Below are 20,694 nucleotides of genomic sequence, written 5' to 3'. Positions count from 1 at the left end.
TGATGAAGGGTACCAATGAGGAGTTTCATTTAGGGATGATTTTTAACAGCATCAGTGATTGTGAGCTATGTCTGCGTCATGATTATAGGGATGACTATCACTTGAAGATTCTACTGGATCTTACCTTATTTAGTCTTTCTGAGTCTAATTTCATTTGTGAGTCCAACTGGGCTCACAATATCCTTTTTGAGCCTTGCAAGGCCAACTGAGCCCAATTACTCTACTGAGTGGGTGTGGCCCGACACATCATTTTATGTGAGTCGATCACGTGTGACATGGAGAACACGTTGACTTTTCACCTCTACCAGACGTAATTTATGGGGAGACGTCCCCTCCTTCATTAATTCTTAACCCTTGTAAAAGTTAAGTGAGTAACTTGACTCTACTTTAGTACACGTGGCATCCCTTCTGGTGCCTGCAAAATTTGTTTACCACATTGACAATTTGCTTAAAGTTCTAGTGTAGATGAAAAATTAAAAACGGTACCAATGAAGGTTGGTCAGAGTGGAAGGGGCTCTTGTCGCTTAAGCAAGTGATCCCGGTTTCAAGCCCTTGTGGATGCAAAAAGCTTTCTTGGGAGAGGTCCCAGCATATAACATTTCAAAAAAATTACTAAAATGAAAGTAGTTATAAAGGCCCTATTCCTTAAAACCTCAACGTTGTTCATCTTTGTTTAGTCAAAGCTACATCATCTTCATGATTGATTGTAGTTGTTCCTTGTAGATAAGTAACAAGTTTCCCATGGCCTCCAGGCTCCAGTCTGGACTCACGCCAATTTCTCTCTTCTTTTTTTTTTTTTTTTTTTTTTTGTTGTACATCAATATATTTTTACACTAGAAATGAACGGAAGTTCGGTTAAACCACACAATGAACAATTTAATTTGGTACGCCATCCACAAAATTCAAACCTAAAACCTCTCACTTCCAAGTAAAGAGAAATAACACCAAACCATAGTACTGAGTGGTAGAACACGCCAATTTAAAGAGAAACTTTGAAGGTTTATGTTTTCAAAGTTTAAGAGAAACTTTAAAGGTTCTATTGTCTCCCTTAGTAGAATTCTTTGTGTTATAAACTTCTGGCCAAAGAGAGGTGAGGTGATTTCCGTTCGAACTCGGACTGAGTTAGGTTGAGTTCTGGTTTTGTGACCAAGAAAGCTCGACTTTGCCGGCCCTTCCTTGTGCTATATTCTGTCTATTCAGAACCAAATGATCACCCGGTTTTACTCATCACTGGATGTGCTGTTTCCACTGCCGGCAACCCAGTACTGTTTAACGACGACCAATATCTTCTCAGGAACAAGGGGCCCATCCTCGTGATCCATAATTTTGGCATCCCATCTCATGCCCCCGACAATCTTCCTAACCTTGTTAAGGACATCGACTTCATCCCTGAGGATGACTGTCCCTTCTGGCCGCAAAATGCGATCCATCTCCAAAAGGATGTCTTCCAGTTTGCACCTGCTTAATCCATTTGATAAATATTCAGCACACAAGTGATTGTTAAATGCTTCATGCAACAATGTGGAACCTTACACGGAACCCTATCCAAAATTAGCTGTTAAATTACAAGAGAATTGGAACATTGGCTCGATTGGAGCTTTCACCATAACTAAAAATCCGTGAGTATTGGTCCTTATGGGTAAAAATGTTCAAATTTCTATCCAAAACTAGCCCCTTGGCTTTTTATTTATTATGTTTATGTATTAGTTTTTTTTTTATGTCAAATATTAGTATTAATTTTATTAGGTAACCACCCATGTAGTGGGTGCTTTGTTTGTAATCTTCAAAATGATGTAGTTTACCATTTTACCCTTATTAATTAAATTGTTTTGTTTTGAAATTCTTAATTAGGGGAGGGCATTTCTTGCCATTTTGAATGTTTCTCATTTTTTGCCTTCTCACTTTATATATACTAGCATATGGGCACACACAAAATGTGTGATAAAATTTTTTACTTTTGTTTTTGAAATAGAAACTCCGCCTGTGTAAGTTTATCTTACATTGCCGGTCCCAAGCCCGGATAAAGGAGGAGGGGGAGAGCGTCAGGTAGTCGACAGCCGGCACTCCTACGTCACGTCAAATCCTTATGAAAATGAATCCAGAACGAAATCGCGCTAAAGCTAGGGCGTCACCCGTAAGTGGCGTGCTGTGTGGCCCGAGCACAGTGATAAGTGAGCAAGAGTCGCTGTATCTCCATCGGCACCCGGATGCATTGTTAAATGAGCAAGGGGGCCATAGAAACTTCTTTTCGAACGACTCCACTCAAAGTTATTTGGGAGCATATGCTCCGATCAACTTTACACAGGACACACAAAAGAAGTACTTTGATCCTATTAGACGGGGGAGGGTGAAGAAGCTAGGACAAAAGGGTAGAGTTCAAGAGAGTAAAATGCGTTTAGGAACGTGGAATATAGGAACCTTAACGGGGAGTTATGGTGAGAAGAAGGATAAATATTATGTGCCTACAAGAAACTAAGTAGGTTGGTCTTAAAGCAAAGGATCTAGAAAACTCAGGGTTTAAACTTTGGTACTCGGGCACAAATAGAATGAGAAACGGTGTCGGCATCATCGTGGACAAGACCTTGACACAAGATGTTGTAGATGTCAAGAGGGTAGGAGATAGAATCATGGCAATCAAGATTGTAATAGGACAAGAACTCATCAATGTGATTAGTGCGTACGCACCTCAAGTAGGGTTGGATACGAGTTCGAATGAGAAATTTTGGAAAGACCTGGGAGACTTGGTGCAAGGAATTGCTCAGACAAAGAAGTTATTTATAGGAGGAGATTTAAATGGACACATGGGCAGGGAGACAGGCAATTATGGAGGTTTTCATGGTGGCCATGGTTTTGGGGAGAGAAACGAGGATGGGGAAGCTATCTTGAATTTTGCAATGGCATATGATCTCTTCTTAGCCAACACCTTCTTTAAGAAGAGAGAAGAATATGTGATCACCTACAAGAGTGGGTCGTCAAAAACACAAATAAATTTTCTTCTAATGAGGAAAGGGGATCGTATAACTTGTAAGGATTGCAAAGTTATACCGGAAGAGAGCTTGGCTAATCAACATCATTGGTTGGTGATGGATGTACATATCAAAAGAGTGAGAAAAAAGAACAAGACTTGGAAGTGCCCAAGGACTAGATGGTGGAATCTAAAAGAAGAAAAACAAGCCATTTTCAAAGAGAAAGTAATCACCCAGTGTGTGTGGGATAGAGAGGGGGAAGCTAGCGAAAGGTGGGATTCCATGGCTAGTTGTATCCGAAAAGTAGTAAAAGAGGTATTAGGAGAGTCCAAGGGCTCTGCTCAACACCAAAAGGAATCTTGGTGGTGGAATGAGGAGATACAAACAAAGGTGAAGGCTAAGAAAGAATGTTGTAAAGCCTTATACAAGGATATGACCGATGAAAATGGTGAAAGGTATAGAAGAGCGAAGCAAGAGGCGAAGAAAGCTGTGAGAGAAGCTAAGATAGCGGCTTATGACGATATGCATAAGCGACTAGATACCAAAGAAGGAGAGTTGGATATCTATAAACTAACTAGAGCAAGGGAAAAGAAGACAAGGGTCATAAACCAAGTGAGGTGCATCAAGGATGAGGATGGAAAGGTTCTTGCTTTAGAGAACGCGGTCAAAGACAGATGGAGAGGTTATTTTCATAATCTTTTCAATGAAGGACATGAAAGAAGTACTTCTTTAGAGGAGTTGAGTAACTCAGAAGAGTAGAAACTACTCCTTTTATTGTCGAATCAGGAATGATGAAGTGGTTGTAGCTTTGAAGAAGATGAAGCATAGAAAGGCAGTGGGCCCATATGATATACCGATCGAAATGTGGAAAGTCTTGGGAGAGATAGGTATAGCATGGCTCACTGACATTTTCAATAGGATTTTGAAAACGAAGAAGATGCTAAATGAGTGGCGAAAGAGCACTTTGGTGCCTATCTACAAAAATAAGGGCGACGTACAAAATTGCATGAACTATAGGGGTATTAAGCTAATGAGTCATACAATGAAGCTCTGAGAGATAGTCATTGAGCATAGAGTGAGGCAAGAGACACGGGTTTCGGACAACCAATTCGGGTTCATGCCAGGGCGCTCAACCATGAAGGCAATCTATCTCTTACGAAGATTGATGGAAACATATAGAGATGGGAAAAATGATTTACACATAGTCTTTATAGATTTGGAAAAAGCGTATGATAAGGTCCCAAGAGACATTCTTTGGAGGATTTTAGAGAAGAAAGGAGTACGAGTAGCATATATCCAAGCTATAAAGGATATGTATGAAGGAGCAAAGACTGTCGTAAGAACTCATAAAGGACAAACCGAAAGCTTCCCCATAATTGTAGAATTACATCAAGGCTCATCCTTAAGTCCTTACCTTTTTGCGTTGGTAATGGATGAGTTAACAAGACATATTCAAGATGATATTCCTTGGTGTATGCTTTTCGTAGACGATATAGTGTTAATAGATGAAACTCAGGAATGGGTGAATGCGAAGCTTAACCTTTGGAGAGAAGTGTTGGAATCTAAAGGTATTCGCCTAAGCCGATCAAAGACAGAATATATGGAGTGCAAGTTCAGTGCAAATGGAGGCCAAAATGAGTTACGGGTAAGGATCGGAAATCAAGAAATACCAAAGAGCGACCGTTTTCACTACATAGGATCTATCTTGCAAAAGAACGGAGAATTAGATGGAGACCTCAACCATAGAATACAAGCTGGATGGATGAAGTTGAAGAGTGCATCCGGCGTGTTGTGTGACCGTCGTATGCCACTGAAGCTCAAGGGAAAATTTTATAGGACGGCAATAAGATCGGCGATGCTGTATGGCACAGAATATTAGGCGGTGAAGCATCAACACGTACATAAAATGGGTGTAGCGGAGATGAAGATACTTCGTTGGATGTGTGGGCACACGAGAAAGGATAAGATTAGGAATGAGGATATCCGAGGTAAAGTAGGAGTAGCCGAAATTGAAGGAAAGATGAGAGAAAATCGGTTACGATGGTTTGGACATGTGCAAAGAAGGCCTACTGACGCTCCGGTTCGAAGATGTGACTACAGGACAGAGGTTCAGGGCTGAAGGGGTAGAGGAAGACCTAGGAAAACTTTGAAAGAGACCCTAAGAAAAGACTTAAAGTACTTGGATCTAATGGAGGACATGACACAAAACCGAGCGCAATGGCATTCTAGGATTCATATAGCCGACCCCACTTAGTGGGAAAAGGCTTTGTTGTTGTTGTTGTTGTTGTTTTTGAAATAGAAGCAGAGAGGAAGAAAGTGATAGAGAATGTGGGAGTGGGATTTTTTTTTTTTTTTTTTTTTTTTTGTAATTAGAGATATGTTAATATTATATGTGGGTGAGGCTTTGAAAAAAAAAAAAACAAAATTTGGTTGCGTAAAATTATATTTCTACCTCATATTTCTTATTAATGTTTTGTTTTAATTAGAGGGTTAAACTGATAATTTCATATGATTTTGATTGACAATGAGTGTTTTATTAATTAGTAGAGTTAGAAAAAGGGAGTTTTAATAAAACACTCCCGATACTGTTCACTTTTAACGAAAAACCACATTTTTACCTTTACCTGTCACTATTCACTATACCTTTAAAAAGGGCTTTTCGTTAAAAGAGAAGTTTTTTTTGGACTTTTCGTTAGTTTTCCTTTAGAAAAAAGGTTGTAAATGGAAAATAAGGGACAGAAGTTCTTAAGGAGGAGTTACCGGAAAAGCACCATTGAACCACTATGTGACAAGTTCCAAGGACCACTACTTACGGATTTTCAATTCAGGGACTGAAGTTCAAGACCAATTATCTCAATTTAGAATAAAACAGAAAAGAGTGACTGTATTACTGTAAGTTTAGAAAATTGGTAAACTACATTACTTTTGTTATTACTATTAGATTAGATTTATGCATGAAAAAACTTTATGTCATTAAGGAAGCCCGTAATTGCTTAGCTTAGTATATTTTCACTTTATCACTAAAAATCCACCATTGTTCAAATAGTCCTTGAGAAAATTACTTAAAAGAGTTCTTGGATTTAGTGAATCAAAGATTGTTCCATCTTGATGTTTACCAAACTATACACATTTGTACAAATGAGGTCTAAAATATGAAGGTTTTAGAAATCTTAACGACAAGATATTGCATCTCATGATTTTATTGCTATCTCATAAAATAATCTAATGGTGCAAACACTAAGTATGATATAGGCACACAGATACACAGGAAGAAAATGATGAGGCTTACTCGTTCTTGTACAAGCTGAACACACCGCTAGCATGAATAAGGTCATATGACCTTGGGTACGTAGAAAAGCCTTCACACCTGAAACAAGTTTCTTTTTCTGGTCATGACATGGACTAGTAACTAGAAAATATGTATTTGCTACCTAGGTCTCAGCACTGTAAATTATAATCAACGAAAATACTGAAAGTCTTCATAGGAAAAGCATAAAGGTTAACGAGTCCTGAAGGACACTCATACACTTCGGTAAACACTGATGTGCTTGTGTTTGTGTTAGTGTGTGTGTGTGTGTGTGTGTGTGTGTGTGTGTGTGAGAGAGAGAGAGAGAGAGGATTATCAAGGACATACCAGTCATGATATATGCCGATTAGACCTCTCTCATAAATAACACCTAAAGTATTCTTTGCAATTGTAGGCACAACATTCATAACCCACAATTTTCGTGATTCAAGGGCTGCTGCAAATCCTCCAAGGCATGCATTCATATCCATCACATTCCGATATCTTGTAGTGCCAATCAATCTGTTGATTCTTTTGTAAACATTTACATGCTTTTTCCAAAGTTTATTGTCCTCTTGGTAAGATTTGGTTGTAACCCCCACAACTAAACCATTAGCTATTCGAGGAGGGACTGCATAAAGCCTTGCAGGAAACTTCAACTCCCCTACAGCTACTTCATTTGCATTGGTTACCTCAGGAGAAGGGGTTACACATGTGTCCATTTTCTTGTACCTGGAACAGACCACATAAAAGTAACAATTAGGATGGCTGTAACAAAGTAAAAAAGAGAAAAATGTTCACTTTAACGAATGGAATGTTAAGTTATACAATCATTCCGCTTATATCAATGAATTTTGGCTAAAAGTCTAATACTGAACAAGCAGACTAAACAATGCAAACATGTGTAGCAGTAGAGCACCCGTACATAGGATTGGGAATGTGGGATATGCAGCATGCCAATTCAACTACTTCTGCTTGTAAAACTTGTGTTATATTTAGCATTTTCCTAGATAAGTAAACCAAATTGCTGGACGAAAGTTACCCAATATCATACAATTTGAGATTTTCAAAAATGTTTTTCTTGCGCTATCCTGTCATCTGCTGCAAAGGCATGGGGCTCTTTCCCCTAACTGATTCTGTACCACTTCAGAAAGATCGACCAAACCTCAAATTTAGTGGGAGGTTTACATATCGATGACTATAGATTATCTATATACATGATTAGGGTAGGTTTAAAACAACTAAACAAGGCTAAAAAAATGGGTTATTAAATACCAAAGTAATATCACAAGCAACCATAGTGCCTGGAGACTCACCAGACATCATCAGTATCCTCTGTCTGGCATACATCGACAGACTTTCTCCTGCAGGATTTTGTATTAACTTTTTTCTTCCAGATAGCCATATCTCCTTTCTCATACTTTTTCTCCCAGCAAAGACTTTCAGCTAGTGCTTCAATCTGTTTTTGCTCTGCCTGCACGTCCTCCTTAGACCGCTTCCACGTTTTGTAGTAGGTCTTCCAATTAATTGGAGGTCCAGACAATATCCAGTATCCACCAGGTCTAAGGACCCTATCAACTTCTTTTAGGTACATTCCATCTACACAAAGGCATTCATATTTGAATCATAAAATTTCACCATATTCAGTAAATAAACTATTCTTGCATGTTAAAACATGGAAAACAAAGTAGAAGATGGAACTCCAATGAGAATCCCTCTTTTATATAGAAGTCAACTGGGGGGAATTCATTATCAAACAAGAGAATTGGGAAAGGGAAATTAGCAGGGTTGGTAACTAAATTAACTGCCAGACATGTAAGAGTTTCAGGAAAATGGTTAACTTTGCAAATCAGTAATTGCTTATACAAATAGAAATCAAGTATAAATGTTTAGCAATTTAGATATGTTTTTCTACTTTTTATATCTTATTTAGAATTTGTAATTTCAACTATATTTTATCAGTATATAATACAAAACAAAAGATATCAAATGTGATTGCTCAAGCTTAATGTTGGTTACTCCAAGATCTTACCATTTGCAGTCCATGGAATTAAACACCGAGAGCACTGGGCCATATCAAAGGCCCTAGCTGGGTATGGAAGACGAATCGATCCAAGCACACCGATAACAGCAGGTACTCCTCGCTCCAATGCAAACTGCACTTGGGCTTCATGATTGTCCCGCGGTGCAAAGGACATGGCTAATACATTTCTCTTCAATAAGTATGCACCCCAACTTGCAACCTGGGTTATGCTTGGCCTCATTAGTACGGAACCACAACCAAATGAATGAACTGACTCTCTGTGAACATGTACACTATTATAGATCACTGCTCATGCACATAAATCATCTAGTCACAAGTATATAGGTACTGATTGAATGTGCATTTGCAGTCAGTATATGCATAGTGCTTTTTTAAATGACAGGTTGGTCGGAAGTGACAGGTTCTTCAATATTCTCTGGAGGGTGAAAAGCTAATGCTCTTGTCAGTCTTGGATTGACTGGAGGAAGGTAAAAAGCTCAAACTGAATGCAAATGATAGAATCGCAGAGTGGAGAAATTAATGTAGACATGCATATGCAATAATAAAAGCACATAAATAATTTAGAAAACAAGCATACTCCACAACCGGTATCCAATGCTGTCCTGACAGAGCCATCTGCAATTGGAATAACTGATGCAAGTTCATCAATATATGCATCTGCGCCTTGGGGGAACATTGTTCCTCCACCTGGAAATTTGAAAACATTTCCCTGAAATTGCACCCAGTTCTGTACAGCTTTCTCAACTGTGAGGCTTTTATAAGGTACATTTCCATAGTGGACATAGTCACGGCCTTTAGGCCAGGGGAATGGAGTCATATACCCTTCCCGTGCTGGAATAAGACAATGCAATTTTTCCTCTTCTGGTGGACAATGTCTTTCCCTGTATATCATATTTTCCCTGGGGAATTTCATTGCTCGGTCTTGCTCTTGACAAGGGGTATAATCAGCATATTTCACATGACAAGGTTTGAACTCTTTGGCTTTAGGTTCAGAAGGTTCAACTATCTCCACGACATTGTGATGAGTTTCAAAGTTCAAATCAGAGTTCAACTCAGCAAAGACATTGCAATCTTTCTGTTTGGTAACTTGAAATGCTATCTTATCACCTTTTCCAAAACCGCTCTTTTGCCATGCTCCAAGAAGGTAGAAGAAACAACAAAGAGAAATCACAACAAATATAGATAATGTGCTTCTTGTTCTGTTTCCTGAAGAATTATGCTTGGGGCCCATGATATTCTTGCAATAACTCCCTCAAACCTGCACAATTAATAGAAAATTGAGAGGCAGGTATTTGAAGTAAATGATCAATGGTTGACAAGATGAAGCCAAGCCCTACCAAAATGTAATGAAGGGCAAATTCATGAACAGTATTAAGTAGACAGCTATTTATCGAAGAATATAATACGCATGCCTATTAAAATTTAAAAAGAATAACTCGACTATTTGTTCCAAAGTAAGTACCGTTAATTTTCTCTAGCTAAAGTTGTAGTCAATATGCATCAGGCTTTCAATTCGAAAGGCTTCTGGTATAAATAACCTACACAACGATAACTTGTTGCTCATTCTACATTTAGCCAATCTTGAAAATACAAATTCCAAGTATATACATATATATGTGTGTGTGTGTGTGTGTGTGTATCTTCACATACGAACCAAGAAGTACTTAATTAACATAAAACATCCTGGATGATAGTAAAAGAAATCCAGATGGCACCACTGTACAAAGTTTGAGACATGAGAACGGGGATGGATTCCCAAATACGGTACGTTTCTAAAGGCAACTGTGCATACATTGTTATGGTTAACTAGTTAAGGACTTGCAGAAATCAGCAGTAACTAGATTTGCTGAAAAGAGTGTGAGTTTGCATTTTGCAATCACAATAGGATTAAATGGAGTGACGAATAAGTGGGATCAAACCCATATCATGTTCCACCAGTTAATTTAAACTTAAAGACATTGCTGCTTCTAAGTATGTCATAGGATTAAATTCCCATCAGTTAACAAATTTTATCATCATCATTAAACCTATTTCCTCAAATGGAGCTCACCCTTTGGATCTTTAAATTTTGAATCCTTTTCACCTCAAACAAAACTTTGGATCTTACTCAAAAAAAAGAAAACAACTTTGGATATGAATGCAAGAAGAACAAACAACGAAATTTAAATCTGAAAACTTTTAAGCCAAAAACAGATGCACTGTTTTTCCAGAGACCCCCAGAAAAAGCAAGTGCAAGCACAGATCAAATTGGTTACCTGAAAATTGGTGAGAAAGCTGTGTGAGAGAGTTCTCAAGTGGGTTTATTGTATTTGAACTTCTCTCTCGCTCTGCATCCCCCACAGTGGTAGTGAGTGCTAGAGAGTAGTGAGAGAATCTGCGGAAGCTAGAGAGAGAGAGAGAGTGAGTGGGAGAGAATTTAGGAGGAGATTATATATAATTAGGAAGAAGAGGAAGAAGAGGAAAGGTGGTGGCAAATCAGTGGCATTCTATTCGAGTAGAAATTTGATGACTTTGGTCCTCAACTCCTAGTGGAAATGGAATTACCTGTTGAGTTATCCGCCGACACAGCGAAGTAATTCACTACCCTCTGGAGCACCCGATGACCTGTTCCTTCATCCTTCTCCTCCCCCCCCGGGGTTCAAAAAAAAAAAGGATAACTCATAGCAAGTAACGATTACCTAGAAGACTAGGCATTCCAACCTCTTTTAACCACAAGTCTCGCTTCCAAACCAGCAGCAAGTTCCTTTATCTTTCAAATCTAGTAAATAAAGATAAATCTATCTTCCAGTGTAAAAAGGCCTCAGGCAACTTAATTTCTTTAAATAAACAGTAACGGTCCGTAGTGAATGGTAAATGTCGAAGTGCATTTCCACTCATAAAGTGAATAGTCAAATAATTCGTATTAAAATATTAGTATATTTTTTATTTTATAAAATAATAAAAAAACAACTTATATTTTTATTTTTAGATAATAATTAAAAATTGGTTAAAAGTGTTTGAAAATATTGAAATGTAGTAGGGATGGGTTGGAAAAACCGAAAATCGAAAAAAATCGGATCGAAACCCGAACCAAGACCGAAAAAAATGAAACTGCAACTATCAAACCGAACTGAACAAATTTTGTTGGTTCGATTTCGATTTTTAAGGTCTGAAAACCAAACCAGACCGAACCGATTTGATTTATGAAAATCATATGTAAATTCCCAGTGGCATGAGGATTCAAGCCCCTTTCCTCCAGGTTGGGAATATTTATAAGTATTCTAATCTTTAATGCTTTATAAATTTCTAAAGTGTACTAACCCTAGCCGTCACTCCCATTTTAGTTTTCTCTTGCTTTTCTCAAAATCTCTCTCGCTCTCTCTCCAATCCGCTGCTTTCATCCTCTCTGCTTCCTCAGTCTTTCTCTTTCCTTCCTCTCTTCCTCCAAATCGCACTCTCTCCCGTCTTCTCCTATCCTCGCGGTCGCAGATTCCTTCTTCCAAACCATGAATTTCCCTCCGCTCCTTCCGATCTCTCCCAGCGCTCTACTCCTGCAACTTTCGCTATTGTCTTCCGTCACCATTGGCGGCGAGCGCAACCGAACTGAGTAAACAGAGGAAGAAAAAATGGCGAACAACTGGGTTTATATGCGGAGGATTTCAGGGTAGGGTCCAAACTGAAAACTTAAATAATAATAATAATATTTTTACGGCGTGTGAATCATGTCGAGATGGATCTCTTACGATTTCGACTCATGCTCATCCGCCTCTGTTAATTCTTGTGGAGCCAAATATATTCACTAGGCGACACGTGGACTTTTGGACAAAAGAGGACAAAAATACCCTCGAGGCATACCAGGATTCCTACGCGTGAGCAGTGGGCAATCATCTTTCAATCAAGTCAAAAGTACCCAAAAAAGGTAACAATTAAAAACCTCTTTCATCAAAATCCTTTCTATAAGGTATTTCCCAAGACCTAGTATTTTCTATTTCATTATTTAGCTAATCAATTAGCTAAATAATATATGTCTACCATATCTCCTAAAATCATCCTTAATAGTCAATTAAATCACCCAATTAATAGCCAAAACCGGCCCCCCACTTTTCACATCCTCATCTTTCCCATTTTCCTTATTAAAATAGTCATTCATTTTTATAACCATCCATTTATTCGTTTCATATTTAATTAGAATAAATTGGCTAATTAAACATGAATTTGACCCCCACAAAAACCTTATGGCCGGTTCCCATTATTCAAAATGGGGCAAGGCCTACCCCTATAAATAGGCACCTATTCTCACCAAAAATTCATTCCAAACCTCTTGCAAAAAATCCCAAATATTCTAAACACCATTTCTCTCTAAAATTCTAACTTTGGCATCGGAGGTTCTTCGGCCAAAGCCCCCCCCAATTCATCGTGGGCGCGTGAGGCTCTTGGCCTTAACCTAAGGTGCTAGTTGTTTTGTAGGTGCAAAATCGTCCAAGATCGAAGAGGAGAAAATTTGCATCCACAAATTGGTGCTTTCATTGAGAGTTGAAATCCATACTCGTAGAAGACTCTCGCACAAAAAGGTTTTTTCTTTATTTTCTAGTCCATTTGAATATTTTTCATACGTTCTTATTGTTAAAATTTTTTACTTGCAAAGGTTCTTTGATAAAACGTATAAGCAAAATATAATGGCTAGAAATTTAGAAAATTCCATAAGTGAAAATTCTAATATACAAGAAATGAGATTGCGGAGATCCGTGAGGCAAAATGCGATAATAAGGGGAGCGGCATCACCACCACAAGTTTCCACCATGGGAACCACTGCGGTGGCTACCTCGGTAGCCACCCACGGCGAGGTCCATGGAGCTTTCACCACGGCCCGAGCTGTGCCATCCAAGGCTCACGGTACCAAGACCACGACCCAAGCCGTGCCATCCAAGTTTACGTGGACCCAAGCTCAAGCCTCGCATTCACATGCACCGCGCATTGAGTAGCCTGCTTTCGTCGAGCAGCCCACTCCCGTGGCCCAGCCTGCTCCTGCCAAGCATCCTGCTCTCGTGACCCAACCTGCTCCCGACGAGCAGCCCACTCCCATGGTCCAGCCTGCTTCCGTCAAGCAGCCCACTCTCGTTGCCCAACCTGCTTCCGTCGAGCAGCCCATTCCCGTGGCCCAGCCTGCTCCTGCCAAGCAGCCTGCTCTCATGACCTAGCCTACTCCCGACGAGCAGCCCACTCCCGTGGTCCAGCCTGCTTCCATCGAGCAGCCCATTCTCACTGCCTATCATGCTCCAGTGGCTTTCCAAGCAGCCCAAGTCGGCCCAAGACTATCTCAACCATCCGGACCTACCATCGAGCCGGGGGCATTCTCACCACATTTTTTCGCGGGTTTGACATTTCCCAACTCAAATCTCGCGCCCGAAGTCTACCACCCTTTTACTGCCCAAGAAGGCGCATTCCTTCCAAGCTCTTCCAATCCAAATGGCGAACAACACTTGTCTCGACAAGTCATAGAGTTAACGAGCGCCCTTGCACAACAGGCAACTTTGGTGAATCAACTTTTGCAACGCATCGGGATCCAACGTGCCCAAGATGAGGTATCCCGAAGTAGGACAAGGGCAGACGAACCTTTCCAGCAGCGTCCCGGCAAGCAGCCATTCGACCAGCCACGAGCCGAACGTTCAGGCAGTGTACATTCCCGATTGGGCCCCCGAGATAGCGTATACTCCCGTCTTAGCGCGCGGAGGAGCGTGTACTCTCGACTAGGCCCACGGATGAGCATACATTCACGGTTGGGGTCACATTCCAATAGTCAACATGAGCAACCTTCCGGACAAAGTGTTCATTCACGGCTAAGCCCACAAGGAGCATCATCCACCTCACATCAGAGTAGGCAGCACGACGGACGGGGAGAAACAGTCACTCAATCCAGCTCAAGTTCAACCAGCAGCCTGCGAAGAACTCGCTCGCCTGCTAGGAACGCACCACATGCACTGCATCTGCGACATAGACGAGCCAAACACATGGAAGAGCAGCCTAGACCAGCAAGTTATGGCTGGGGGCAGCCGAGAGCTCCGCTACCCCAACAAAGGCAAATTCAGGAAGAAGTAGAGAGACTCTTGACCAAGCGATTGCATGATTTCCAACGCAACGAGGTCACCGACGAGGCGCTACGACGGAACATGACCAACATAAGCAAGTCACCCTTCACGGACGAGATCGAGCAGGCAGAGCCTCCACGAGAGTTCAGCATGCCACATTTCACATCTTTCAAAGGGGATGAAGACCCGGAGAGACACTTAAAACGTTACCAAAGCGCAATGATCCTTTATCGAAACAACGATGATCTCATGTGCAAGATATTCGCCACCACTCTACAAGACGAGGCGCAAGATTGGTTCTACACCCTGCCGCCACAATCCATCCGGAATTTTTACGAACTTTCTTTGGTTTTCACCAAAGAATATTCATACTATCGCTCGATAAAAACGAAGTCTGATCATTTGTTCAACGTCAAGAAGAACCCAAATGAGTCGCTTCGCAACTATGTGAGGAGGTTCAAAGTAGAGAAGGCAAAAATAGTCGGATGCAACGACTCGATAGCTAGAGCAGCCTTCCAAAAAGGACTTCCAGCAGACCACCCGCTATTCGGAAAATTGATCATGAAAGAAGATCTAACTCTGGCAGACTCTTTTGCTTTGGCAGAGAAGTATGCACTTTGGGATGAGGCTCGCCAATGCACATTCAAGGACTTGAAGAAGTACCCGACATCACCTCCCTAGAAGCAGCGGAGGACTTATTCACATGTTTGACGGTATCTAAAGTAGCAATAAGCTCTACCATCATGCGAGAAGAGATGGGGTTCCGACTACCTGTATTCCACAGTTACCTGTATTCTACAGTTCAAAAGCTCTCCTCGATGTTATTAAAAAATTCAAAAGCTAACTTTGGCGATAGTTGTTGCAACCCAGAAGCACAAGTTTTACTTTCAAACGCATGTAATCATCCTCATGACGTACTATTCTGCCCAAACCAGACGCGCGACGATAAAGGCGTAGACCCTGGCGGATGTAAAGTTTTTTTACGAACGCAACACTGGAAGGACACACTCGAAAGCAAGTTTTGTCCTCGTCACCCTAAAAGATTCTACATAGGAGCAACATGTACTGGCAATTGAGTACCATTTCTTGCTGCGCATCACAAGGCCCTAACCGACCCTTGCTCAATGATTCAACTCTAGAGTGGCCCAATACCGGTAGTTGAGCATCTCCTGCTGCGTATGACATGGACCCATCTCCACAGCTCCCTACTACGCCTTCACACCGGGCCTAGGTGACGCAACAGAGCGGCCTAACGATGCCTCAGAAGTAGCCGAGCACACTCTAGCTGCGCCTACTCCACCCGATGGAGACTTCTGGCATTTGCATGTCGACGGCGCAGAAAAGCCTTCATCACTGCCGGCAGAGAAGGCTCCAAAAAGATGGATCCCATCTGGGAAGGTCCGTACAAGATCAGCAGAGTAGGGGGCAAGAGTAATTACACCCTCGCCACCATGAAGCGACAAAAAGATTGAAAAGTAATGGATGGCCTACAATCTGAAGAAGTACCATGTGTGACCTCCCGCTACATCAAAACCCGAAGACTCAATAAGCTCGACGGGCACCACCTCACAAGCTGAGGACTATCCAGTTGTTATGCAGTTCCTACCTTACAGCTAAAGTTCTTGTTCGTTTCACTCGTTTTTTCAATGAGGAATTTAGAAGTAATCACAACTTGGCTTGGCTGCATGCTTACAACAACTAATCACTCCTGCACTTCAAAAGAAGACTGCGCCCTTCTTAGGGACTCATCGCAGGAATTGCGCCCCCCGAGGGACCAACCATGCTCTCCAGTGCGAGAGGGTAAACCAATTCTCCGACACCCATATGGGTCAGCTCTCCAAGACGGGAGGATAAACTTTACACTCCGAATATCCAGACGTGGATGAGCCTGGCTGCCCTAGTATAACTAGATGCACGATGGCTTGCGCCGTGATTCCTAGAAGTAGCCGCAATGGTCTTTTTCAAGGCTTAGTTAACTGAAGGATTTTGGGTCTCTTGGCCTAATCCGTGGGGAACCGGGCCCTAGAGACGGAGAGGGCACATTACGCAGTACATCCGATGGACGGCTGCCCTGGAATCCTAAAGCTGCTACCGAGTGCACTAAGGTAGCCTACGGATTCTGGAAGACTGCCTACGGCTTGCCCTTCGAGCAGTAAAGCCGCACTAGACTTATACAACCGCACATTCTTGTGAAAGGTTAAACAAGCTAGCGCGCATATACGAAGTTTTATCCACTGCCGACATGCTACGTAGTCGATAAGCTTCACCTCTGCCAAGCGCGGAACAACCTACACCAAGTCCTAAAGTGTTGTGATACTTGCTACGCAACCTACGGAATTGAAGAAAGTCAAGGTTAACAGCCTAGTGGTTACGCGGACTTGTCTGCTTCTGTAAGTAAGGCATCCGGCTGCCAACCCTATGGCTAACAACTTTGCAAAGTTCTACACCAACACCTACGGCTGCATAGGCTACGCGAGCTTGTCTGCTTATAAAAAAGTAGCATGCCTGCCACTGGTCTATCAAGTCTAAAGGTTAGGGCATGAACAAAAGAAGTGAAGATAAAGAAAAACGAAGGAAAACATGTTTATAAACAACTAGCAAAGGCCGAAGGAGTTCAAGCAAAACAAGAGCTACAAGGAAAAACAAAGAAAATCCTAAAGGCTACCTAAAATACTACACTACAGCAGCTTGGACATCCCACGACTACTGGGTTGCCACACCTTCAACAGCCGTAACGCTCTTAGCAGCGGCATCATCTGGCGCTTCACCCCCGGCTGCCCCAGTATGGGCACTAACTTCTCCAACTACTTCACCAATGAAAGCCTTAAAAGTAAAAGCAAGCAAGTCTTCTGGAGAAATAGAGAAGGTCTTAAAACCTCAAGCCCATCCTTCTCACCCTTCAGCTGCGCATTCTTTTTAAGCAGACTAACACGGACGCGCTGCAGCTTATCCACTCCCTTCTTAGCATAAGCAGCAAAACGAAGCTCAGAAATTGCAAACTTAAGATCTTGAATCTGAGGCGAATCAATCTCGGCAGCAAAGGGAGCAGGCTTTGGCGCCACTTTAGCAACAGAATCCACCTTACCACTCTTCATAATAGCAAGTCTCTACAAAAGTGAACTGGACTTGGCTCCCAAAGAACGTCCTGGTACAGACTTCGGCACTGGGGGCATGATAAAACCTTTACGCTGAGCAATCTTATCCACAATTGTACTAGCCATTCTCAACATGGAAGACGCCACATGCTCAGATCTAGCAGCCTTATTTTTCTTCCCATTGGAAGAAGTCATGTCAATCACATACCTCTCGGTAGCAAGCGGACCCTCATGAGCAGCAGAAGAAGTCTTCAGTTTTTTCTTAACTGGCATCTCATGAGCAGGCGGGGAAGATCTCTTCTTTCCATCTTCATTCATAGTAAGCTCCACGACAACGATCAGACGAGCCAATGCATCCGCCTTGATCCTCTTTACCTCCTCTTTCCGGAGCAGCCCACCTTTCTTTCAGCAAAGAGGACTAAACATCCAACGACATTCATGGTACTCAGCAGGGGAGCTCAACCCAGCATTCCAGCAGGCAGGAGGCCTGCATGCCCAACATTCCAGCAGCCCATGAGACCCGCAATCTCCTTATTTCTCTCAATCGCCAGCCTGGCCTAAGTCAGGTCCAAGAGCCCAAAGGACATGAGCCATGCGGCTCGCCTAGCACTGCGCCCCAGCGCCACAATCCTCGACCCCAGCTGCATAAGCTGCCCTTGGCTCAAGCCAAGCCAAGCTACCCAAGCAGTGGTCCCTGCCACGACATCTCCTCAGCCCATGCCGAGCCAGCTCCTGGCCCCTGCCAGCCGATGTGCCGCACCACCCCGACGACTACCCCGCAATAGCACTATCCAAGAATAAGGCAAGAAAAATTAAAGTTTTCTTGCATCGGTGCGGCACGAAGAAGACGAATAAAGCAACGAAAGACGGTTCTTTGCACGGGCAAGATGTAGAAGATTGCTAGAGGAGGGGGAACAAATATCCTCTAAGCTATCTCTCTCCTGTAGGGTAGAATAAATCGCTCTCCAAAGTTGATTTAATAACCCACTTAAGGTGGACTTAAATAGGCTTTGAGAGAAATTTATTTCCTTTTCCTAGAAGGATCTAATTTCCATTTAAAGAGAGAATCAACATCAAAATAGGAAGCAATCTTAAGTTTCCTAAAGCAAGAAAATCTCTACACCTGTTGCCATTTTCTGCAAGCAGCCCAACAGGTGTGGGGGCATTTGTAGAGCCAAATATATTCACTAGGCGACACGTGGACTTTTGGACAAAAGAGGACAAAAATACCCTCGAGGCATACCAGGATTCCTACGCGCGAGCAGTGGGCAATCATCTTTCAATCAAGTCAAAAGTACCCAAAAAAGGTAACAATTAAAAACCTCTTTCATCAAAATCCTTTCTATAAGGTATTTCCAAGACCTAGTATTTTCTATTTCATTATTTAGCTAATCAATTAGCTAAATAATATATGTCTACCATATCTCCTAAAATCATCCTTAATAGTCAATTAAATCACCCAATTAATAGCCAAAACCGGCCCCCCACTTTTCACATCCTCATCTTTCCCATTTTCCTTATTAAAATAGTCCTTCATTTTTATAACCATCCATTTATTCTTTTCATATTTAATTAGAATAAATTGGCTAATTAAACATGAATTTGACCCCCACAAAAACCTTATGGCCGGTTCCCATTATTCAAAATGGGGCAAAGCCTACCCCTATAAATAGGCACCTATTCTCACCAAAAATTCATTCCAAACCTCTTGCAAAAAATCCCAAATATTCTAAACACTATTTCTCTCTAAAATTCTAACTTTGGCATCGGAGGTTCTTCGGCCAAAGCCGCCCCCAATTCATCGTGGGCGCGTGAGGCTCTTGGCCTTAACCTAAGGTCCTAGTTGTTTTGTAGGTGCAAAATCGTCCAAGATCGAAGAGGAGAAAATTTGCATCCACAATTCTCTTTATTTTATTTTTTTCTTTTATTTTATTTTATACTTGGATTCTCTCGCTATTCTTCCAAACCATGTTGCAGAGTTGCAGGTTGATTTCTGTTCAAGGCAGGAAGCATGCTTGCTTCATGCTCCAGATTTAATATATATAAAAAAAAGGGAAAAAAATCGAACCAAAAAAAAAAAAAAAATTTGAACCGAACTGAACTGAAATTTTGGTTCGGTTTCGATTTTTACAAAAAATCGAACCGATTCGAAACCGAACCCATCCCTAAAATGTAGTGTAAACTAAAATAACATGGTTAGGTATTTATAGAAAAATATATAATTTTTATTTTTTAATTAGTTTTTAGTAATTTAAATTGTGGTTGATGTCATGATGATGTCAATCTTGCATCACATAGACAGGTCGTTAGTGTTACAGCCAATCCCGAAATATTTAGTTTTGACGGTATGAAATGACGGTTTTATCCTTGAACATTGAGATTGTGATGTGTGTGACATGCTTTTGGGATGTAGACCAATATGTTGAGTTCCTAAGTTTTGGACTCAATTAAAAGTTAAACTTTTGTTTGTTTTGGTTGATGATCAAGTGAAGACACACACACACAAAAACAACCCCATGCACTCTCTCTCTCTCTCTCTCTCTCTCGGCCTTCCTACCATTTTCGTACAAAACGTACGGACGAACACCAAACTCACATTTCACGCACAAATCGATGTTAAGAAGGTAAGATTCGAACTCCTTGCAAGTCTCTGAGTTCATGTATGCCATTTTTAGATCATGAAACCCTCAAAACCCCGAGAAACCATCACCCTATATTTGAGTATTGTTCATGTGGTCGTAATTATGGATGTTTTAGGGGATTTTAAGCTCATAGGAAGCTTTAGGACATTCTCACGAAGCTCGGAGAAGAAAAACCAAGCAAATTGGACATCGGGAAGTCGAGTTTGAAAGTTGGCTGGAATTATCGTGCCTTCTCTGGCGAGATCCCGTGATTTTTAGAGCTTGAAATTGGTAAGAATGTGTTCTACTCGTTGTAAGCTTCAATTTGGTTTAAGTTTCATGAATTTTGGTGCAAAATGAAGAAGTTAAAAGAATTTTTAGATTTTTCAATTTTCGACGACGGCGATGGTCACCGGAGTTCGAATGTAGGTGATGACGGAATATTCCTAATAACAACTAACGGTGTTAGTTAAATTTAATGGAATATTCCTTAAATTTAACGGAATATTCCTAACAGCCGTTAGGCCTCAGTTAAGGTTTGTCCGCGCGTGGGGGCGAGTAGGGCCATGCCCTTGCCAGCGCGTGAGGGCTCTAAAAATTATTTTAAAAATTTGGGC

General features: G+C 41.4%; 2 protein-coding genes across 3 annotated transcripts in view; one reads left to right on the top strand and one right to left on the bottom strand.

Moving 5' to 3' along the window:
* Nucleotides 1-850: 850 nt before the first annotated feature.
* LOC126606738 (probable methyltransferase PMT14) lies at nt 851-10,986 on the bottom strand. Of its 2 annotated transcripts, XM_050274125.1 has the most exons (8): nt 10,841-10,986; nt 10,552-10,679; nt 8,874-9,554; nt 8,285-8,495; nt 7,569-7,851; nt 6,601-6,984; nt 6,256-6,333; nt 851-1,461 (listed from the first exon to the last, which is right to left on the bottom strand). In XM_050274125.1, the coding sequence occupies exons 3-8, from the start codon at nt 9,525-9,527 to the stop codon at nt 1,221-1,223; spliced, it is 1,851 nt and encodes a 616-aa protein (XP_050130082.1). In that variant the 5' UTR covers nt 9,528-9,554; nt 10,552-10,679; nt 10,841-10,986; the 3' UTR covers nt 851-1,220. The 2 variants fall into 2 exon arrangements, with proteins under 2 accessions (XP_050130082.1, XP_050130083.1); XM_050274126.1 differs by lacking the exon at nt 10,841-10,986 and having other exon boundaries at nt 851-1,458; nt 10,552-10,828.
* Nucleotides 1,955-20,694, top strand: part of LOC126606740 (uncharacterized) — a 47,343-nt gene continuing 28,603 nt past the window's right edge. Inside the window, exon 1 of the mRNA XM_050274127.1 lies at nt 1,955-2,347. The gene's annotated coding sequence lies outside the window, so the exon portion shown is untranslated. The remainder of the gene's footprint in view (nt 2,348-20,694) is intronic.

The sequence above is a fragment of the Malus sylvestris genome, chromosome 16 (genome assembly GCF_916048215.2).
Source record: "Malus sylvestris chromosome 16, drMalSylv7.2, whole genome shotgun sequence".
Classification (NCBI taxonomy): domain Eukaryota; kingdom Viridiplantae; phylum Streptophyta; class Magnoliopsida; order Rosales; family Rosaceae; genus Malus; species Malus sylvestris.
Note: the sequence above shows the minus strand (reverse complement) of the source record. Positions and strands in the feature narration are given on the sequence as shown.

What these genes read in the sequence shown, in the direction of transcription:
- LOC126606738 (XM_050274125.1), bottom strand. Translation starts at nt 9,527, where the DNA reads ATGGGCCCCAAGCATAATTCTTCAGGAAACAGAACAAGAAGCACATTA. An exon ending in GAGGATACTGATGATGTCTG is followed by an intron (nt 6,985 to 7,568) that starts GTGAGTCTCCAG and finishes GGTCTGTTCCAG; the next exon opens with GTACAAGAAAATGGACACAT. An exon ending in ATCGGCATATATCATGACTG is followed by an intron (nt 6,334 to 6,600) that starts GTATGTCCTTGA and finishes AACTTGTTTCAG; the next exon opens with GTGTGAAGGCTTTTCTACGT.